Source organism: Rattus norvegicus, chromosome 10 (genome assembly GCF_021556685.1).
Source record: "Rattus norvegicus strain SHRSP/BbbUtx chromosome 10, alternate assembly SHRSP_T2T, whole genome shotgun sequence".
NCBI classification, from domain to species: domain Eukaryota; kingdom Metazoa; phylum Chordata; class Mammalia; order Rodentia; family Muridae; genus Rattus; species Rattus norvegicus.
This window is the reverse complement of record NC_141543.1, coordinates 44,083,864-44,104,351: the sequence shown is the minus strand read 5'-3', so window position 1 is coordinate 44,104,351 and position 20,488 is coordinate 44,083,864. Positions and strand designations below refer to the sequence as shown.

The 20,488-nt window shown below is 47.1% G+C and overlaps 1 protein-coding gene across 6 annotated transcripts in view; it reads left to right on the top strand.

The window, feature by feature from the left end:
• Slc22a4 (solute carrier family 22 member 4) overlaps positions 1–20,488 on the top strand; it is a 45,941-nt gene that overhangs the window by 4,357 nt on the left and 21,096 nt on the right. For 2 of the 6 annotated variants that reach the window (XM_087574108.1, XM_087574112.1), the window contains exon 2: positions 18,299–18,453. In XM_087574108.1, coding sequence (XP_087430234.1) covers positions 18,299–18,453 — 155 coding nt within the window. 6 annotated transcript variants of the gene reach the window in all.

Here is a 20,488-nt window from a genome sequence, read left to right as displayed (position 1 = left end):
TACATTTATTTATTCATATATTTCACTCATATATATATATACATATATATATTCATGTAGGCTCACACCTACTTATTCCATCTAATAGTTAAGTCTAAGGCCATCCTCAATGTTCTGTAGCTCTGCCTGTCTGACCTTGGACCAAATTACTTTTCACGGTAAGGAAAAAGAATGTAAAAACACAAGGTGGACTCTGGGCTAGAAATATTTGAGATCACCCCGCGGAGAAGAGCATGAACCCTGTCTAGTAGCTAAGTTATCCATAGGGCGGTGCCTGGGCAAGAACAGAGAGAGGCAAGGATGTGTGGGAATTGTGATGGGGAGGTTCTGTTGGGCAAGGTGACCCACTACAAAGCTTGGTCTCTAGAGTCCTGAGTTCACCTTTCAATGTTATACCTGGGTAAACTCAGATGCCTCTTGCCCTGAGGCTGAAGGAGCCGGGAGGACAGGCAAGGGCAGGGCCTGAACATGTGCTCCTCTTGCATGGCTTCTTTCCTCACAGAACACCGCTAGGCATCCTTGGCCTTAGTCCACAAATAAGAAGTGCTTAGGTAGCCTGCAGCTGCCTATATCCCCAGAAGCCTGGGGACGAGGTAGCTCAGGGTGTAACCACTCATCCAGATAGAACCTGCAGCAAAGAGTCTGAGCTCCTGGAGGCACCAGCCTTGTCCCACCCCTCCTGGGACCAGGACACTCATACTTCCAAGGAAGGCTAAGTTTCCAGAGGAATATGGTGGGCCCCATTCCAAGCTCATAGGGAGTTTCTGGGAACGGGAAGTAAACAGGGACACTGACTCAGCCAGTATGGGGTTGGCCACTCCAAAGACTTCATCTTGTACCTGGTCTTAATACAGACTATTTCCACTGGGGTCTAGGTGTGCCTGGCCAAGGGATAGACCTGGGGAAACAGGCAGTTTGCTTCGTTCTTCCCTGGTTACTGGAGTTGTTCAGGTTGGAGCCTGGGCCCTGGTAGTCCTATCGAGCTGTGCTCAGCCACTCATCCTGATAAGCAAGTAAATCAGAAGGTACTGAGGAAAAGCAGGAAAAGGAGATTATTCAGTGAGGCCATACTGGGAAGAGGAACAAGAAGTCCTGTGATAGCCAGGTGCATACCTTTAATCCCAGCACTTGGGAGGCAAAGGCAGACAGATCTCTGTGAGTTAGAGGCCAGCCTGGTTTACCGAGCAAGTTCCAGGACAGCCAGGACTACACAGAGAAACTCTATCTCGAAAAACCAAGGGGAGGGGGGAGAAGTTCTGTGACACCTCCCCCTCAAAAGTTTACCACTGCCTTGAGGCCCAGGTCTAAACAGAGGGCAAGAGGTCTGCTCAGCTAAGGAGTCCTGGTTAAGGTGTGGTCCTGTCTGTCTGTCATCACTGTCTGGACCCCAGACTCTCCTGCAGAGTGGACTGACAGCTTGTCAGAACTGTGAGAGACTTAGTTCCAGAAGACAAGTAGACCCTCTGGCTGGCACCAGCATCCCAGTCTTTTTCTTCTCCTGGGAACTCCTAGGAAAATTACAATTTCTTCAGGTCCACTGTTTCAATAGTCTGCTATTCTCTTCTGTACTATGGTTACACCACGATACTGCTGGTGACCAGGATGAGACACTTGTATTCTCCCTTGAGTCATTAGACTAAAATAATGGGCCCCAAGACATCATAATGACAACTTGGCTTTCAAGATGGCTTGAATATTAACTAAGTCTCTCAGTACTCAGATTTGTACTCATGGTTCGAAAGACAGTGTGCCAGTCAGTCCCAAGGAGACTTTATTTCTAGTCAGTCTTCAGAAAGTGTGCTTTCTGAATAAACAGAGGAAGACTCAGGGGCCAGCCCTGGCCCTAGCATGCGCGTGTGCGTGCATGCGTTTTGTGTGTGTGTGTGTGTGTGTGTGTGTGTGTGTGTGTGTGTGTGTTTCCTTGTTTATAAGCTACTTCGTCACCTTGGAACACACCCTGTGGCTGTGTTCCTCTGACAACTGGCTCTGGCATGTTAGAACACACCTTTGTTCTCAGGCTGTTTTACCTGCACCTGCTGCCAAGACCCAGGATAAACAGACTTTGTCCATTCCTCTCAGTGGGTCACAGAAGCCAAAGACAGAGTCCAGGGTAGAACAGTGACAAATCAGGCCAGATGGTCAGGAACAGGCTGGCAAATGGCACGGGCCTCAGGGACCACCGCCATTTCTCCCTATTGACAGCCATTTTCTTACGGATAAGGGCTGTGCTGGTACCTGGTATATGTCTTCAGAGCCCCAGAGAAAGACAAGAACCTAGTCAGTGTGGAGAGAGATTGGGTGGAGGAGGATCTGCAGAAAGGGTGGATTTACTTTTATTATACCCACAGGTTCCCCCAACCACTCTGCTCCTCTAAGAAATATGGGTAGCCCAAGCTGGCAGCTCCTGCTTGGTGTTTGCAAGTTAAGGGGCAGGCAGGTAGAGCAGCCTATGCCTGCAATCCTAGCACTGAGGAAGCAGGAAGCAGGTCCCAAGTTTGAAGTCAGTCTGGACTACAAAAAGAGAACCTTTCTCAAAAATAAATAACTAAATAAATCACTGGGCATGGGGCCAGGCTCAGACTGAAACCTTTGAGTGGTCTACCTGAGCAGGTGCCACTACAAACCCGTCTGTTCATAGGCCCAGGGGAGGGCCTGGGAGAGCCATGGCAGACCCTGACCCCAAAGGGACAGCTGTTTGCATACCCTCATGACCCGTGTCTATTGCTCTAGCCCAGAACTTGCAAGACCCAAGTCAGTAAAAGAATGGTTTTCTTTAAAATTTTGGGCCCAAAAAGAGAAAAATTCTTACCTTATATCCACCTTGGCTATAGCGGTATTGTAATTTTTCAGAAAGAATTAAACAAAAACCTCCATAGAAAGCTGGTGCTGTCGACAGTTGAGGTGTTGGAGTGCTTGGTTTAAACCCCGACATTGCATAAACTGGGTGTGTTAACCCACGCCTGAAATCCCAGAACTCAGTGGGCAGAGGCAGGATGGCCCAGGCATCTTGCCTACTAGGTAAGTGCTAGAACAACAAAATGGATCTCCAGCCCAAAACTTCTTTTAGTTGTGGGCCAGTCTCAGGTGACCACAGAACTCCTCACTGGCACCTCTCCACCCACTGTTGTTTTTTCTTTAACCCAATCAAAAGGAAGGAAGACTTTGCAAATATGGTTAGGTTCAGCAGTCTCTTGTCTATGTTGTTTATAAAGTAAAATATGACCTGGGCGTGGTCGCACACACTGTTAATCCCTGCACTTGGGAGGCAGAGGCAGGCACATTTCTGAGTTCAAGACCAGCGTGGTTTACAGGGCAAGTTCCAGGACAGCCAGGGCTACACAGAGAAACCTGTCTCAGAAAAACTAGAAGAGGAGGGGGAGGAAAAGGAGGAGGAGGTGGAGGAGGAAGAGGAAGAGTAGGAGGAGGAAGAGAAAGAAACGGAAGATGAGGAAGAGAGGAAGAAGAGGAGGAGGAGAAGGAAGAAGAGGAGAGGAGAGGAGGAGGAAGAAGAGGAGGAGGAGGAAGAAGAGGAGGAGGAGGAAGAAGAGGAGGAAGAGGAAGAAGAGGAGGAAGAGGAAGAGGGAGAGGGAGAAAAGGAGGAGGAGAACCAAAATATTTGTAACATCCAGCTCCAGGAGATCTGAAGCCTCCATCTAAGCCACTATGATTTGGAAGTTGTGATGGAGAGGTGGGAGAGAAAGAGAAACAGAGCAGCTTGAGCAAAGAGAGTTGGAACTAGAGGCTGGGGGTGGGGGTGGGGAGGAATAGACCTGCCCTGCCACCTGAGGCCTTGGTGAAGTCCCAGTCCATGCTGCTACTGAGGGCCATGTCTGGGTCCGTGACCATGTACCCGCAGGGGTCTGTGTCAGTGTCCGTGGCTCATATTACCACTAAGGACCATGCAGAGGTCCCTGGTCTGGGCTGTGCAGAGCTGGTCCCACCCTTCACTGGCTGTGTCACTCTGGAGAGCTGGCCCCCACTCGAATTGGCTGCAGCAGTCCCTGCACCTCTCCTAGGCAGCACAGTAGAACTGGCTCTGGTGGCATAGGTTCAAGAGAGCTTTCCCTGAGGGCTTGAGAGCAGGAGAGGTGGCCCTTCCCCTTGCTGACTGAGATAGCGGGTGAGCTAGCCAGGGCAGCCCTAGAGAGTTTGCCCTGGTGGTGTGGGTGTAGGGGAGTTACCATCCAGTCCCAGATCCAGGACTTTGAGTTGGCTCACCTCAACGCCTACCTCATCTAGGAATGGCTGGAGTTCATGAAGACGCCAGCCCTGTAGATGCAAACATGCAGGGTCTCCGTGACACAGGGCAACAACAGGACATCTGAGAGGAGTCCCAGTGAGATTCTGGTATGGATAGTGTAGCAGAAGACAGAGGCCTCAAACTAGACTGATGACTCATTGCAGTGAACATTTGCAAATAAAGACGTGTGAACAAAAAGAGTTTACTGTAGGACACACTGTGACACACTACAGAGTCCACGACGAGACTTTTTTATGTTTTGTTTTGTTGCTTTTGTTCGTTTTTATTTCCTTTTGAGGGGGAGATTGCAAGGGCAGAGGGCGGATATGAAGGGACTGGGAGAGGAGATTGGGGTGGTGCATGATGCAAAACTCACAAAGAATCAATAAAGAGTTAAGGATAGATAAATAAACAAACCTTCATGTAAAAACATATGTGATAAAGGACTTGTATCCAGAATGTGGGAAAAAAAATTCTTACTATTTAATAATGAAAAGACAAGGACAACTTTCCAAAAGAAGAAATTTTCATTTGGTCATTTTGGAAAATGGGTTTTTCTCCACGCCAAATAGGATTTACAGATCAGTAAGTAAATGAAAAGATTATCAGACTTTCCAAACAGCAGTGTTTGGAAATACCACACAGGTCTGCTTCTTGACCGGTTGTTTTAATCTCAATGTCAATCTCTCTCTCTCTCTCTCTCTCTCTCTCTCTCTCTCTCTCTCTCTCTCTCTCTCTCTCTCTCTCAACCGAAAGAAAAGTTGGAGTCACAACCCATTTTCTCAGTCACACCCTGGCACAGACAGATGGATGCAGCCAAGAAAACAGGGCTCTTATTCCCTGTGACTCACGCTCATAGATACATTGTGCCATCAGGAAAGGCCACCGATGCCTGTCTCACCTCATCCCTACATCCCATGAGCTCTGGGTTGCAGTGACTAAAATCCTGGTGAAGTCAGCCAGGAAGTCAGAGGCTGCCATCCTTTTCCACCCAGCCCCTCTGCAAACAGTGGCGGCTCTGTCTACCAGCCATTAGGTTTAGAATCCCAGGGCCTTGGTTGCTTTTCCCCTTGCTAGTTTTTGGGTCACAGGTTCTATGCAAGAGAAGCAAAGCAAGCCAGAAAGCAAGCCAAGCAAGAACCCCTGTCTTGGGGTTGGGGGAGGCGGGAGGGGGTGGAGGTAAGCCAGCTGCACACACACTTAGCATTTCCCTCATGAAGAGGCATCACCCTGGGAGAAACAGGCCACCTTCCCTGCCTACTGCTCTTAAGGGGGTCGGAAATGGCTCAAAGAACACAGAGCACTGAGACTGTACATAGGATGGCTCAGGAAACATGGAGATGCTGTGATACTGCAAAAGTATTTCTAATAGAGCCACAGCTATTCCACAGAGCGCCTCATCACCAGGAAACAGCCAACCAGAAAAATGCAGCTGAGAGCAGCCTTCCGGAGGTCAGAGCAAACCTCAAAACAACTCCACCCAGTATCCTAACCAGAGGTGACCCAGCTTAGTGGTAAACATCAGCAAAATCTGCATTCATTCCATCAAGAAGTGACGCAGCCTTGTAAAGCTAAAGGGGAGACTTCGACCCGGCCTCTGCTTCTTTGCTTTTTAAAAATTTACGATCACTTATTTAGTGTGCTATACGCATGTGTGCAGCGGAAGCATGTAGAATTCCGAAGAACAACCTGCGGGACTCAGTTCTCCCTTCCACTCTGAGGTACCGGGGATCAGTCTCAGGTGATCAGTCTGGACATCTGCCTGTACCCGTGCAGCCATCTTGCCAGCCCCTGCTTCTTCAACTTTAAATGAATAAGTTGAATGGTAAACTCCAAAAATATTTACCTATTTACATTGTTTCACACTTTAATAACGCCTTAAGTGCTCCTTTAAGTCTCATCTGAATCTTTGTCTATGTTTATTGATGCCCACGCGTGAGATGAGAAGAAACTGAAAACTGCGACTCCCACAGTGGGGAGAGGAAAGGAGGCGACATGGGCTGAGCTGAAGGATCTACCTGTTGGATTTAATCAAAGATGCTGATATATATATATGTTCAAAGAGCTAAGGAAACTGTGACTCTAAAATAAAAGGAGGCATGGAGACCATTCTCATCAAGTAAAGAATACCAGAAAAGAAACGATATATTTAGATAGATAGATAGATAGATAGATAGATAGATAGATAGATAGATGGATGGATGGATGGATGGATGGATGAATGGATGGATAAATGGATAGATGGATAGATAGCAACAAAAATAAGCAAGAACTGAAAATAAAAATCCCGAAAGAGTATTGGTGAAGAATTGGACTGGCAAAAGGAAAAGCCATCAAACCTGCTGTTGGAAATTATATAATTCAAAGAACAAAGTGGGAGGAAGGAATCACAAGTGCACAGAGTCTTGGGGAAACACAGGATGCCTTTAAGCACACCCGTATATGCACAATGGGACTATCAGAGGAAGACGAGAAAAGACTTAGGGAAAAGGTACTCTAAGAAGGGGCTAGAGACATGGCTCAGTGGTTTAGAGCATTGACTGCTCTTCCAGAGGTCCTGAGTTCAATTCCCAGCAACCACATGGTGGCTTGGCTCACATCCATCTGTAATGGGATCTGATGCCCTCTTTTGGTGTGTCTGAAGACATCGACAGTGCACTCATGTACATAAAATAAATAGATAATTCTTGATAAAAATACTCCAAGAAATGGCTAAAAACCCTTACAAATTTGATGAAAAGTATTACGCTCTGCATCTCAGAGGCTCAAACTCCAAGGTAGAATAAAACAAAGAAATCCGCACTTTTATACGTTATTATAAAAAATACGAAAAGAGAAACACGAAGGGGAAAGTTTGAAAGCAGCAAAAAGATATGACTTGTCACATGCAAGAGAAGTCAAATGTATCTAATTAGCTTCTCACCTCAGTAAATAAGAAAAGACGAGGTGATGGCGGCGATGGAGTGACAGCCTAATTGCTGAGAGAGAACAGCTTTCAACCAGGCTTCCTATGTTAGGCAAAGATATCTTTTTTTTTTTTGGTTCTTTTTTTTTTTTCGGAGCTGGGGACCGAAGCCAGGGCCTTGCGCTTCCTAGGCAAGCACTCTACCACTGAGCTAAATCCCCAACCCCCAAAGATATCTTTTAAAACTGAAATAAAGGGGCCAAAGAAATGGCTCGGTGGTTTGGAGTACACGCTGCTCTTGCCCAAGACTAGGGTCTGATTCCCAGCACCCATGTTTGGCAGCTTATAAATTCCCATACCTCCAATCTCAGGAGATCCAACATCCTCTTCTGACCTCCATGTCCCTGCACTCACACAGGCACACGCATGTAAATAAAAGTAAATTAAAACAGCGTTCCTGGCAGTGCTACAGTTAAAGAAATCTGTTAGGAATAAGTGCCACCCAAAAAAAAATTGTTTTTCAAAATGTATACTCTGAAAACTACAGGACATCGTTAAGAAAAATTAAAGATATAAATAAAAAAAAACTGTGTTCTGATCATGAAGCAGAAAACACGTGGTCAAGATGCCAATAGTCCCCAAATTGATCAGCATATGCAATGCAAAAAAAAAAAATTCAACACTGAGAATCATTAGAAAAATGCCCATCAAAACCATGACGAGAGACCTCCTTACATCTACTTGGTCAAAATTAAAGAGGTACACACCAACAAGTGCTGTAGAGAATCTGAAAGCCTAATTCACTGTCAGTGGGGTTGTAAAATGAAATTTCCATTGTGGGAAACTGAGAGCTCCCCTAGGGCTACACACAGATTTATCATATAACCCAACTATTACATTACTATTGGAAGTACATTACAATTCCTAAGGGAAATTAAAACATATGTCTACACAAAATCTTCTACATAAAAACATATGATGGCATTACACACAGTAGCCTAAAACAGTGCGATATCTATACACTTAGATAGGACCATGCTGTATCAAAACTATGAATATTATCCACCAATAAAAAGGGATGAAGCAGTAACCCAAGCTTCCACAGTGTGATGAACCTTGAAAGCATCACACCATATGAAAAAGACAGCATGTCAGGTTAAGACTGTAGCTCAGGGTCAGAGTGTTTGCCCAGCATGGACAAGGCCTTCAATTCTGTCCCTAGGGCTATAAAACAAAACAAAAGCAATTAGATTCAAGACTATGTTGTATGACCCATCCCCAGGAAAGAAATCCACGTGGTGAGATCCTGGATGAGTGTCTAGGCTGGGAAGAGAATTGATCAGGGTTGCCTGCTGTTAATGGGCTTGAGCGCTAGTTCAAGAGTGATGAAATATGGGGTTGGGGATTTGGCTCAGTGGTAGAGCGCTTGCCTAGAAAGCGCAAGGCCCTGGGTTCAGTCCCCAGCTCTGAAAAAAAAAAGAAAAAAGAAAAAAAAAGAAGAGTGATGAAATATTCAAAAGTAGAAGATGTTGGACTGGGGAGCTGGCTCAGTGAGTAAAGTGCTGGCAGCACAAACATGAGGGCCTGAGTTCGGATCTCCAGAACCCATGTAAAGCCAGATAACTATTATGTGTCTGTGGCACTGCTCCTAGGGCAAGAGGGGAGGTGGAAACGGGAATCCCTGGAAGGGCCATTTAATCAGACAGACACAATGGCAACGAAAAGAGACCCTACCTCAATCAAGGCAGGATGCCCCAGGTTCTCCTCTGACTTCCACACAGGACCATGGCAATCAGGCACCAGCACTATTACACAGAAACACACACACATATTCATACATGCACATGCATACACACACACAAACTATCACTATCAAACAGAAACACACACATACATACATGCACATGCATACACGCTATTACTATTAAACAGAAACACAAACATACACACACACATACATACATGCATGCACATGCACAGATACACAAACTATCACTATCACACAGAAACACATATACATACATACATGCACATGCACAGATACACAAACTATCACTATCACACAGAAACACACACACATACATACATACATGCACATCCACACATACTCACTCACTATCAAACAGAAACACACACATACACACATGCATATGCACACACACATACAAGCTCACAAAAGCTTGAAGACACCATGCACTCAATTCTGTGGCTACATCAAGAACTGCAGAACTGCACAATTCACAAGTGTGATTTCTGTTATGTAAAAGTATATCTCAACAAATCTATCATTAACAAAAAGGAATTAAACACCCGGGGTCTTTGTTTCTGTTTCTCTATTTTGCAGATGGTCAAGAAATTTCACAGTCAAGTTATAAGGAAAGAGCTGGGGTGGATGCCTATGTTGTTAACTGTTGCCTCTTCCTTTCCTCCCGGGAGGAGGCTAACCTGAGAGGACACTCTAGAGACCCGTTGCTCATTCTTAAATGGACCGATGCTAATTTCTTATTCACAGTCACCTCTGGGATTAAAGTCTGTTTATAGAAGGATTTTAGACCTTGTGGTAAGAACTTTTCTAGCTTTTTTTCATACTTGGATGGAAGAAGTTTTATTTGTAGGAATCTCTTTTCCTCAAGTCAGGTTCACAAGTAAACACTTTATTACCTGCATGACATTAAGTCGTGGCTTTAGCACAAAGGTATGGGATGTTCGAGAGGGAACCTTTCCTGAAAGAAGTTTGCTTGCACTTGCACTCCTGTCTCAGGAGGGACTTGGGTCTCATCTTTAAAGATGATGAAGCAGGTGGACTGGAGAGGCAACTCCATCAGTAAGATGGCTGCCTTGAAATCAGGGGGACCGGGTTGAGATCCCCCAAAAGCCTGATATGATAGCGTGGTGCTATATAACCCCAGCGCTGAGGGCATGGAAACAAGCAGATCCCACTGGCCCAGCCAGATGGCGAACTCTTGGTGAGAGTTTGGTGAGAGACCTTGTCTCCCAATATACACAGTGGAGGAAGACCTCCATATATATGCACACAGCCACGCAGACCTCTGGCCTCCACATGCATAGGTGTGTGTACCTGTGTACCTACATAAAACACATGCATATACCCCACATACACACAACTAATTTTTTTTAATAAGGAAGCAGGCTGATAAGAGTGGACGAGAGGTGAGGTCACACGTCAGAAGTGCCAGAATCCCAGAAAGCCTGTGCCCTTTGCTCAGCGTCAGACTGCCCTGCAGGATTTTCGGCTTTGCGTAGGACTTATCTTTATGGTCTTTTATGACTTTTGAGCAAGCTGAAACTGCCAGGCTTGACTACAGGGAGAGTTCAGAATCAGACGCATCTTTCAAGTATAGAAAACATAGGTACTCCTCAGCCCCAGAACCACACTTCGCTGTTACTCCAAATTTGGTCTGTCTTCACTCCTCAACTGTTTTGGTATGTACCAGGTGCCCAGCCCTGTGCTGTTCTAGCATCTAAAACACAATTGTACTAATTATTCAGGCATGAGAGCATAATCCTTTGATGAAGGCTAAGGGAGGTTGCCATGTTCTTTCCCTCTAGCTCGAGAGCAAGGAAGATGTAGCTCAGGGTAGAGCCTACTAATGAGGATGTGGGCCTCGTGCAGACACACATGCATAGCTGGTCTGTCTTGCTCGACCTTGAGCTTTTATGGAGGAAAGAACTATGTCCTATTCCTAACACATACCCTGGCCTGGGGCAGGTATTTAATGTTAGCTGAACAAATGATTAATTAATTCCTTTGATCAGTCCAGTAAAAAAAAAAAAAAGAATTTGGACGGGTCCCTTCATTGCTCCAATGCCTTCATTTATTCATTTATGAAATGAGGAAAAAAAAAAGGAGTAACCATCCTGTAGGACAACATTGAGAGCTCTTGAAGCAACACAGCATGTACACTAAGCACCCAGGACACTACAGTCACTGGGTGTGGAAGCACAGGTCTGTAATCTCAGCCCTTGAGAAGAGCTGAAGTTCAAGGTCATCCACAGATACATAACAAGTTCAAAGCCAGCCTGGGCTATTTGAGACCTCATCTTGAAAAACAAAAACAAAAAACAAAACAAAACAAAACAAAAAACCCGCTATGGTTGTTACTCTTATGATGATAATGTCAGGAGGCACAGGAAGCCAAGAGTGACCTTTCACCTCTTCTTCTTGTTTGTTTGTTCTCCTCACAGCAGTGTAAGATTGGATCCAGGGCTTGTGTTTGTTGGGCAGGCACTCTGCCATTGACCTACATCCTCAGACTGTTCCTCATCACCTTCTGAAACATCTACTGAAACAGATCTGAAGGGCCTATGATCCAGCTAGGTAGATTGCACCCTGCTCTGTTGTAGGAACCTTGGTCTTAGACCCTGAGGAGCTGGGGTTGCACATCCAGTACCCTTCCCCTGCATGGCTTGAACCAGCTGGTTACCACATTTCACTCTTTCACCGGAGAGGAGATGGGGAGCCTGTTTTGGAAACATAATGTTTGGTTTAAAAGAACATTTCCCAATGTGATGCCAGCCATCTGAAGCTTCCACCTTTAGGTTCTGATTCTCTAACTGGAAGCTTGTCTGCGTGGTGTGTTCATGTGTGATTCACAGGTAGGGAGCAGCTTGGTCCCATCAGAAGAAGTCGGTCTTCCAACAGGTACGCTACAGCAGCACTGCTACACAGGAAGTGGCTTCCCCAACAACACGCCTTAGGGTGGAAGGGCTTCTCTCTGGACTATTGCTTGGTTTACTAGACCATAGCCCCACAAGCCGCAGTGAAGATTTGTCTGCCAACCAACCCAACCCCTCCCTCAGGGCTTTCTAAAGAGACTCCCAGAACACAAAAGCCCTCAAAAGAAACTAGAGTCCCAGGCCCAACCATGGGCAGCCGTGTTGTTTAACCTTGACCAAGGTTCCAAAAGACATGTAGTGCCCCATATGGAACTGGGACAAATGGCTACTGTGTGTTCATGGCTGGTCAGGACACTTTGTTGGGTACCTCTTCCTTCTCCTGGAGGGAAAGAGACCCACAGCCATGGTCTTCAGGAAAGAGAGTTGCAAGGAGCTGGTTCAATCTTACCCCCAACCCCAGCACCCATCCTTCTGACCAGAGAGAACAGGTTTGATCCCCATTCCCTGAGGCTAGCTTCATGGTGTGCAACCTGTAGTAGCCACACAGGGCCATACTTGATTATATTGTTCTGCTGTGTGTTTCGAGTTTTTTCTTTCTTTAAAAGCTTTTGTTTATTTTTTAGCCAAGGGATTGCTCTACAACACAGGCTAACCCCAAAACTCTTGCTCCTCTAGACTTGCACCGCCATGCCTGGCTAGAAACCCTTCATTTCAGAGGCAAGGAAGATGTCTCAGTCAATAAAGTGTTTGCCATGCAAGAGAGCCCCCGTGAAAAAGCTCAGTGTGCAGAAGTACATCTGTGATACCAGCACTGGGAAGGGGTGGACAGAGATCCCTGGGGCTTTCCTGGCCAACCGGCCTTGCCTATAGTGAGCCTCAGGTCCCCTGAGTCACCCTGTCTCAAAAAGTAAAGTGGATGGATCCTGAAGTGCAATATTTGATGGACCTCTGACGTGTGTGTGTGTGAGGGAGAAGAAAGGGAGAGAGAGGGAAGGAGAAAGAAAAGTAAAGAGAGAGGAAGAGGTGAGGAGGTCATCTAAATTTTGTACTTGCAGGTTTTGAATCATGGGTCCAAGAAAGTTCAGGTTGCACTGGGCCTACATGTTACATAGAATTTCCACCTTGTTTTTGCTCACTCTGGGTCTGGGTCCACCTCCAACTGCCTTTCTCTTTCCTTTCTGTCTCAGTCCTTTTATTTGATTGGTTGCTTGGTTGGTTGGCTTGAGTTTTTGAGACAGGGTTTCTCTGGTAGCCCTGGCTGTTCTGGAACTCACTCTGTAGACCAGGCTGGCCTTGAACTCAGAGATCTGTCTGCCTCTGCCTTCCTAAAGGTGTGTGCCACCATGCCTGTCACGAAGTCCTTTCTTTGCCTCTCAATTAAGTCCTGACAGAGAAACAGTTAAAAGCAAAACAAACAAAGAAACAAAAACCCTCAAAGCAGAGGACATCCTACTTGGAAGCGCTTTGCTGCCTTTAAGTAGCTGGAATAGTGACGGCTGGTGGCTGGTATGGGAACACCTCTGCTGGCATAAGATTTATCGGGTGCCATACATGGCTGAACTCAGTGACGGCAGCCTTCTCCCCATAGTCCTAAGCAATTGTCTCCTTGTGTCACATTCCTGGAAGAAGATCAGGAGTTCTAAGCCCTGCCCTTGGAGATAGAGTGATGTGTCTCTCTGTCAGAGTTAGAACTCTAAGCTGTCTTCCATGCGTTGGCCAACTAGTTTTGGGAGAAGGTACCCATTCATTCAGGTGCATCTCACCTACTACTTCTGGTCCATAGGCTGACAAAACACTGGAGCCTGGCTGGACAGCAGTAGAAGGCTTGTGGTCTGTCTTCTCTCCCAGAGTTCATTCGGGGACCTCAGGTCCATTTTTATTTCTGAGTAATTACTTTTCAACTTCATTTAATTTATTACTATTCGAGCGGGTGGTTAATGAGGGGGCTGTACCACAGAGTGCAGGTGAAGGTGAGGGAACAACTTTGCTCAGTTGGTTCTCTCCTTCCACCTTTACATGAGCTCCACGAATTGAACTTGGGTGGCCAGGCTAACTATGCTAGCACCTTAGCACTCTGAGCCATCTCACTGGCCCCATTTCTGGGTAGTTTATAAAGAATGAAGGTTTGGACTGGCAAGATGGCTCAGTGAGGAAGAGTACTTGCTGTGTGGATGCTTATGCAGCTGAGTTCAAATCCCCAGGAATCATGTAAAAGGAACGCCAGGCACGGCTGCACTTGTCTGTAACCCCAGCGTTAAGGGTTGGAGACAGGCAGATCCTGGGAGTGCACTGGTCAGCTATCCTATCTAAATTGGGAACTTCCAGTTCGATGACAGACCTGGAATTTCAAAGGAATAAGGCAGAAAGTGATAGCAGAAGACACCTGATGTATTCCTCTCCCCTTCTCAATATGTGTGGATGCACACTCACATGTATGTAGCACGCATATATAAATATATATATTAAAAATCATATACACATGTCAACACACATATAGAATAAAGGCTTATTCAACTGCAGGTTATGAAGGCAGAGGAATTCAATGTATCTGGTGTGAACCTTCTTGCACAGGGTATCGGTGAGACAGAAAATTGTTACCCTAGATCTATCCTCTTCCAAAGCTGCTGTCGCTTTGGATTAAGCCCCACCCTCATTACCTCAGTTAACCTTAATCACCACTCCAAATTCTTACTCCAAATGCCATCATTAGATTAAGTCTGTTTACTTGTTTAATACCTTACAGTGGGGATTAAATTTCACCATGAGTGAACAGTCACGCCATAGCATGAGGTGAGGCAAAACCTCAGTCTAAGTAGCCTCGCACTGATCCTTGGGTTGTTTCTGGGGGGTTAGAGAATTACTTCCTGGTCCATGATCTTCTTCTGCAGAGCCATACTTTGACACCTCAACCAGCATCAGAGGTCTAGAGTGACCCCTTATGGAAGGAAGTCTCAAGGACTAATTAATTCTTGAGTCTCAGGACTTAGGCAAGCAGAAGGCTTAAGCAAGCTGTCGTTCTGCAGAGGGCTTGATCACTGTGCAGGCCCTTCTAAAACTGAGCTGCTAGAAAAAGGTTCTAAAGCCAGCTCTCAAACCCCATTGCCAAAAGCAAACCCTTGAGCAGGACAGTCCAGTGTGACTTCTGGCCTGAGTTTTTATAACCTCCCTGACTTTGTTTGCCCTGATTGCCTTAGCTTTTTTTTTGGCCTAAGCTTTTTTGATTGTTTGTTCGTATTTCTAGAAAGACCTCTCTGTACTACAGGATGAGATATGGAATGATGCATATACATGAATTAATTTAACTCAACTTTACTTTGAGGGCAGCAGCTATGGGGAATAAGAACAGAATTACTTCACAAACCCCATGGGTGCCAGGTACCCATTCAGAGGAGCAAGGGATAGGCCGGAGGCAAGGGTCCTTCTCAGTCAGATCGTCTTGTGACGCACTGTCCCCATACATACTTCAAGTCCAAAATACATAAACGGAGGTCATGAAACACAGTTTGAAATCTCTGCAGCCTCCCTTGAGACTGGGCTGAATTGACTTTAGAGGAAATCTGGGAACAGAAACTCTAGCTGAAACTGGTTTTATGGATCCACCAGCAGGAACTTGTTAGCTTGGTAGCAGCCCACAGGGCTTTGTGGATGGGAGGAACCATACTGTTGGGAAGGCTGACTGAAAAGGAGGGGAGAGCTCAGACAACTCCTGAAAAGGGTGGGTAGGACTAGCACAGCAGTTTCTGGAATGGGTCACGTGCTCCATCTACGTTTTAGGGGATTAGAGAGCCAACACTCTTCAGAGAAGTCTGGTTAAAAAAATAAACTCACACAGCACTGGGCTATTTTCAATGTTCAGCAAAGGAGATGACATTTTATTCTTGGACCAGATGGCCATGCCTTACTTTCCTGGCTTTTCAAATCTCTCCCCCTGTGCTAGGCTGCCTCAGAGGGACAAGGGCTCCTTTGCTTCATACTGCTTTGTGGTTAAGGGTTCGTTGGCCTTCTTGATACAGATATATATATATATATATATATATATATATATATGTATATATATATATATATATATATATAAATAAGCAGGTCAAAGCCATCTCCTTCCTCTTGAAGGGGAAGCTGCATCTCAGTGAGGGACAGTGGCACACCCCAAGGTACTTGTCACATTGAATGACAGAGTCAAACCCAGAGTTATACAGCCTGTACCCTTTGCACGGAACCAGCAGGCCAGCACAAGGGAGGGCAGTGCACCTGGCATCCATCTGGCGCTCCTTGGCGTGGGGCACGGGTGGGTCCTGCTGGAGGACTGGGCTCACACTGCATGCTGTCTTGTTGGCAGTGGAATCTGGTGTGTGAGGATGACTGGAAGACACCCCTCACCACCTCCCTGTTCTTCGTAGGCGTTCTCTGTGGCTCCTTCGTGTCTGGGCAGCTGTCAGACAGGTAAGGACACTGGATGGGGAGTGACGGGATGTAGCAATTTATTATGTCAGCCTATCTTGACATAAGCCCAAATTCATGGGCTTTCTACACAGAGAAGAACCCTCTGGGCACTGGGTAAATTATAGGAGGAGCCTAGCGTTTGGGGTGCTAGGGCTTGAGAAGAGGATTACAAGTTCAGTGTCAGCATGGACTGTATAGCAAGACCCTATCTGACTAGTTAAATAAATCTTTCCCAGTTAAGTCTTCTGTGCAACCTTGACTGCATCACCCCTACATGACAAGACCTTGCCTACCTACTAACTGTCAAACTAGCAAAGTCAATAAATAAGTCTTTCACACGTGGTGCTAACACGTAACCCTAGCCTCGGCACCCTGCCAAGACCCACTCCTCTCATGCTTCCAGACTGAACTCACGGGGCTTTGGCCAAAGAGATGGCAGTATCAACCTCACCAGAAAGCAGAGCCCTTGGACCACAAGCCCCTTCACAGGGCAGGATGCTGCTGCCATCACTGCCCCACACTCTGCCCCACAACTTGTCAGGGTAGTGGCTAGGTGACTCCCCATTGCTGCACAAACAGCCGGAAGCTAGAGTCAGGCCAAGCGGCCCCTACTATGCACTCTCTGAGCCTGGGAGCTGAGCCACGGCTGGGCCTGCAGCCACAGAACTGACCCATGCTGGCTTTCAGCCACCAGAGCTTGTGGGCTTCATGGAGACAAGATTTCTGTATCCCTGAGTCATGTTTACCTGCTCTAGATGTTTTCCTGTGGCCAAGGTAGGTAGGAGTGCTAACTGGCAGTGATGGGGGTTTCCTGGGGATTTTACCCTCCCCATGGCTTTAAAGCCCAGTGGGAATGAGGCAGGAAGCTCCCACCCTTGCCCATCCTCCGCCTGCCCATGGGGCATCACGAGAATGAAATTCTAAAGCTTAAATTGACCAGTGATACAACAGACATGGCTGAGAACGACGTCTTCCCACAAAGCAGTTGTTCTCAATGTTAAGACACATAGACACACCTGGGAAACTTCATAACGCCCCAATATTCACTGCACTGCAAATAAATGCGACCTGGGCAGAGTGGGGTGCTGGCATGAGAGGGGATGCTCCTTCACTTTCCCTAAGGCCTGTCCCGATAAGTCCATCCTAAACTGAAGAGATGTTAGATCGAAAAAATGTCTTTACACACCTAATACCACATGCTAGCTCAGCAAACAGCCAACTGTAGAGGGCCAGTTGTCTGCCTTCACTGGTCTGTCAGCTGTGTCACTCACTCTTAATGCTCAGCCTGGATAGAGAGGCCCACAGGCCATACCTCTGTGCAGCAGGGAGAGTGGAGAGAATCCAAGGACAGAGTTCAAAGCAGGTGCTCTAACCCAGTGTACAGCACTTACCCACCACTGTCAAGTCATGACGTCCTGAGCTGAACCATTGTAAATCAAGAACTGTCTTGTCGTTTTTTAAAAGCTCTCTGGCGGTTCCAAGTGCAGCCAAGGTTAAGAAGTAACAGCCCTTGAGGGAGTTTCTAAACTTACAGAACTCCCATGTGGGGATAGAAGTCTTTTCAAACTGCACTTTGAAGGGTTGTTTTCTTTGAGACAGGCCCAGGATGGTTAAGGATGGTCTCAGAATGGCTATGGTGGCCTTGAGCTTCTGTCCCTCCTGCCTCAACCTCTCAAGTGCTTCGATTACAGATATGCCCCACCACAGCCAGTTTACCCCATTCTGGGGATCAAAGCCGGAGCTTCATTCATGCTAAGTCAAGCACTCTGTTCACTAAGCCACAGCCCACCACCCCGCTCTCCGGCCCTCCCTCAGCTCCTTCTAAAGATCAGAGTTGTCGACGCGATCCTCACAGAAGATGCCCCGTGTTTGCCAGAATCGAGGCTTGGTACCTTGGAAGGTAGTTCCTGGGCAGATGGGTGCTCCTCCAGGGAGGAGGCTGACAGAATGTCATGGGGAAGGGGAAGAGAGAACCAAACGTGCATCTGTCTGCCTTCATCCTGACAGAGGACAGAACCTCCAGGGAAGCCAGGCTTAGTTTCACCACTGACCCTGAACTATGCTTTGTTCTACAGGTTCGGCAGGAAGAAAGTCCTCTTTGCCACCATGGCTGTGCAGACTGGATTCAGCTTCGTGCAGATTTTCTCAACCAACTGGGAGATGTTTACTGTGTTATTTGCCATCGTGGGCATGGGCCAAATCTCCAACTATGTGGTGGCCTTCATACTCGGTAGGAACAACTTTAAGGTTCAGGGCACCTTCATGCAGTCAGCCCTGTGAAAGGCCAGGGAGGAGGGAGACACTGAGTGTGCGTCTACACCGTCCTCAAACTTGGACACGTGTGTGGTGGAGGGCGCTGCGGCTTTGGGGCACCTTGTGCCTGTCACAGCAGGACAGGGGCTCACAGAGGGGGATGGGGTATACAGGAGCTGAGTCACATTCTCGGGAGCAAGGGGCTAGGGACAGGAGGTTCTGGGCAGGGAGACAGCAGGGATATGAAGTCCGTGGTCTGGGCTATTAAGGTGGAAGGCTGGTGGTCTAGAAAGGGACTTAGTGGGGTTGATGTGGCATATATAGAGGAAGGAAAGGCACCTGCTAGGTGGCAGGATTCTGTCCCACCTGGGCAGATCTGCTTTGGCCTGAGTCTGAGCCCACACCCAGAGCATATGAGCTCCGCACGGGACAGCTGTGCCTCTCTGATAACAGTCCTACTGTAGGAAAGCCAGGCTGAGGGAGGGCAAGCCATCAGTTCCTAGGCCTCGGGGAGGCCCTGGACACTGTCCAGCTTTTCTGGGGGAGGAGATGAGGTGAGTTTCATGGAAATTGTTCAGAGTGTTCTCAAAAGTGTGATCCCCACCACCAATATACTCTCTAACACCCCCTTATTATGATGAGAGGGGGTGAGAGGGAGCACCCACAGCACAATAAACAAAACGTCCTATAATATTTAACACGATCATTCTAGTTGGCCCAGAATTATCCCAGTTTCTCCCCATTGTTCCAGCATAACTATTGTTTGTGCCCTGTGATAGGAGTCGAGTGGGCTTTCCCGCACCTGGCTATGTGGTTCTGATCGCTCTCAGGAGCCTGTGACTCACTGGCCTTGGCCGTGGTATGTTCTGTTAGCCAAATACATGCGCGCCCTCTGTCAGGTTGCCAAGGTGGAATTGTCCAAATTCCATTCCTTTAATTATTGGTGAAGGGCCTCTTGCCACAGGCCCAGCCTCATGTTGGAGGAGAGAGGCCTCACGGGAAGAGATAGAGCAAGCGGGAGCCCCACGGTCCCATGTGCCTCAATAGATAGCCCTCTCTTAAGCAGGCCATGGCATGAAGAGAGGGGTTCTCGGCCTTCCAAGGATGAGGGGTGGAACAGGAGTCTTTCCGAGGTTATCTGTGAGGATGTACATGTGGTTTCAGGAGACAGAGACAGGAGAATGTTCAGTTTTAGGACAGCCTGGACTATGTAGCAAGACCATGTCTCATAAAAGAACAACGACAACAGCAACAACACCTTACCATAACAAATACTATTATTTCTGTAGAAGGCAGAGAAGTTTGCGTAGAAAGAAAAGAGCTGCAAGCAACGAGTGATGTAAGACCTGGGACGGGTGGGATGTGGAAGGCCCTCTGGAAGGAAAGACAAAGGCAGAGCAGCCCAGGCTGGGAGCAAGGAGTGGTGTGTGTGTGTGTGTGTGTGTGTGTGTGTGTGTGTGTGTGTGTGTGTGTGTGTGCCTGTCTGTCTGTCTGTCTGTCCATCTCTGCCTGTCCGTCTGTGTGTATGTATGCATAATTATGAGCACAGGAGTGTGGGTAGGTTGAGGCAGAGGGAAACACTGGGTGCCCTTCACAATTGCTCTCTGCCTAGTTTTTTTTTAATTAATGTTGATTTTGTATGTGGAAGGGGGTGTACACAAGCCATAGCACATGTGTGAAGAGCAGAGAACAAGTTGTGAAAGTTCATTTTCTCCTTCCACCATGCTGGGTTCTGGGAATCAACTCAGCTGATCAGGACTGGCACTGAGCCAACCAGCTAGCATTCACCTTACTTTTTGGCACAAGCTCTTACATTATACTTGGAGCTCTCGGGCTAACTTACCCCAGAGGGCCTCCTGTCTCTGTCCCACCAGCACTGGGGTTTCAGGCGTGTTCCATAGTGCCCAGCTCTGTTAGGCGGGTCCTGGGCATTTGAGCTCACTTCCTCATCTTTGTGCGGCAAGCACTTTATCCACAGGTTCAGCCACCCAGCCGCAGCCACAGCCCCCTCA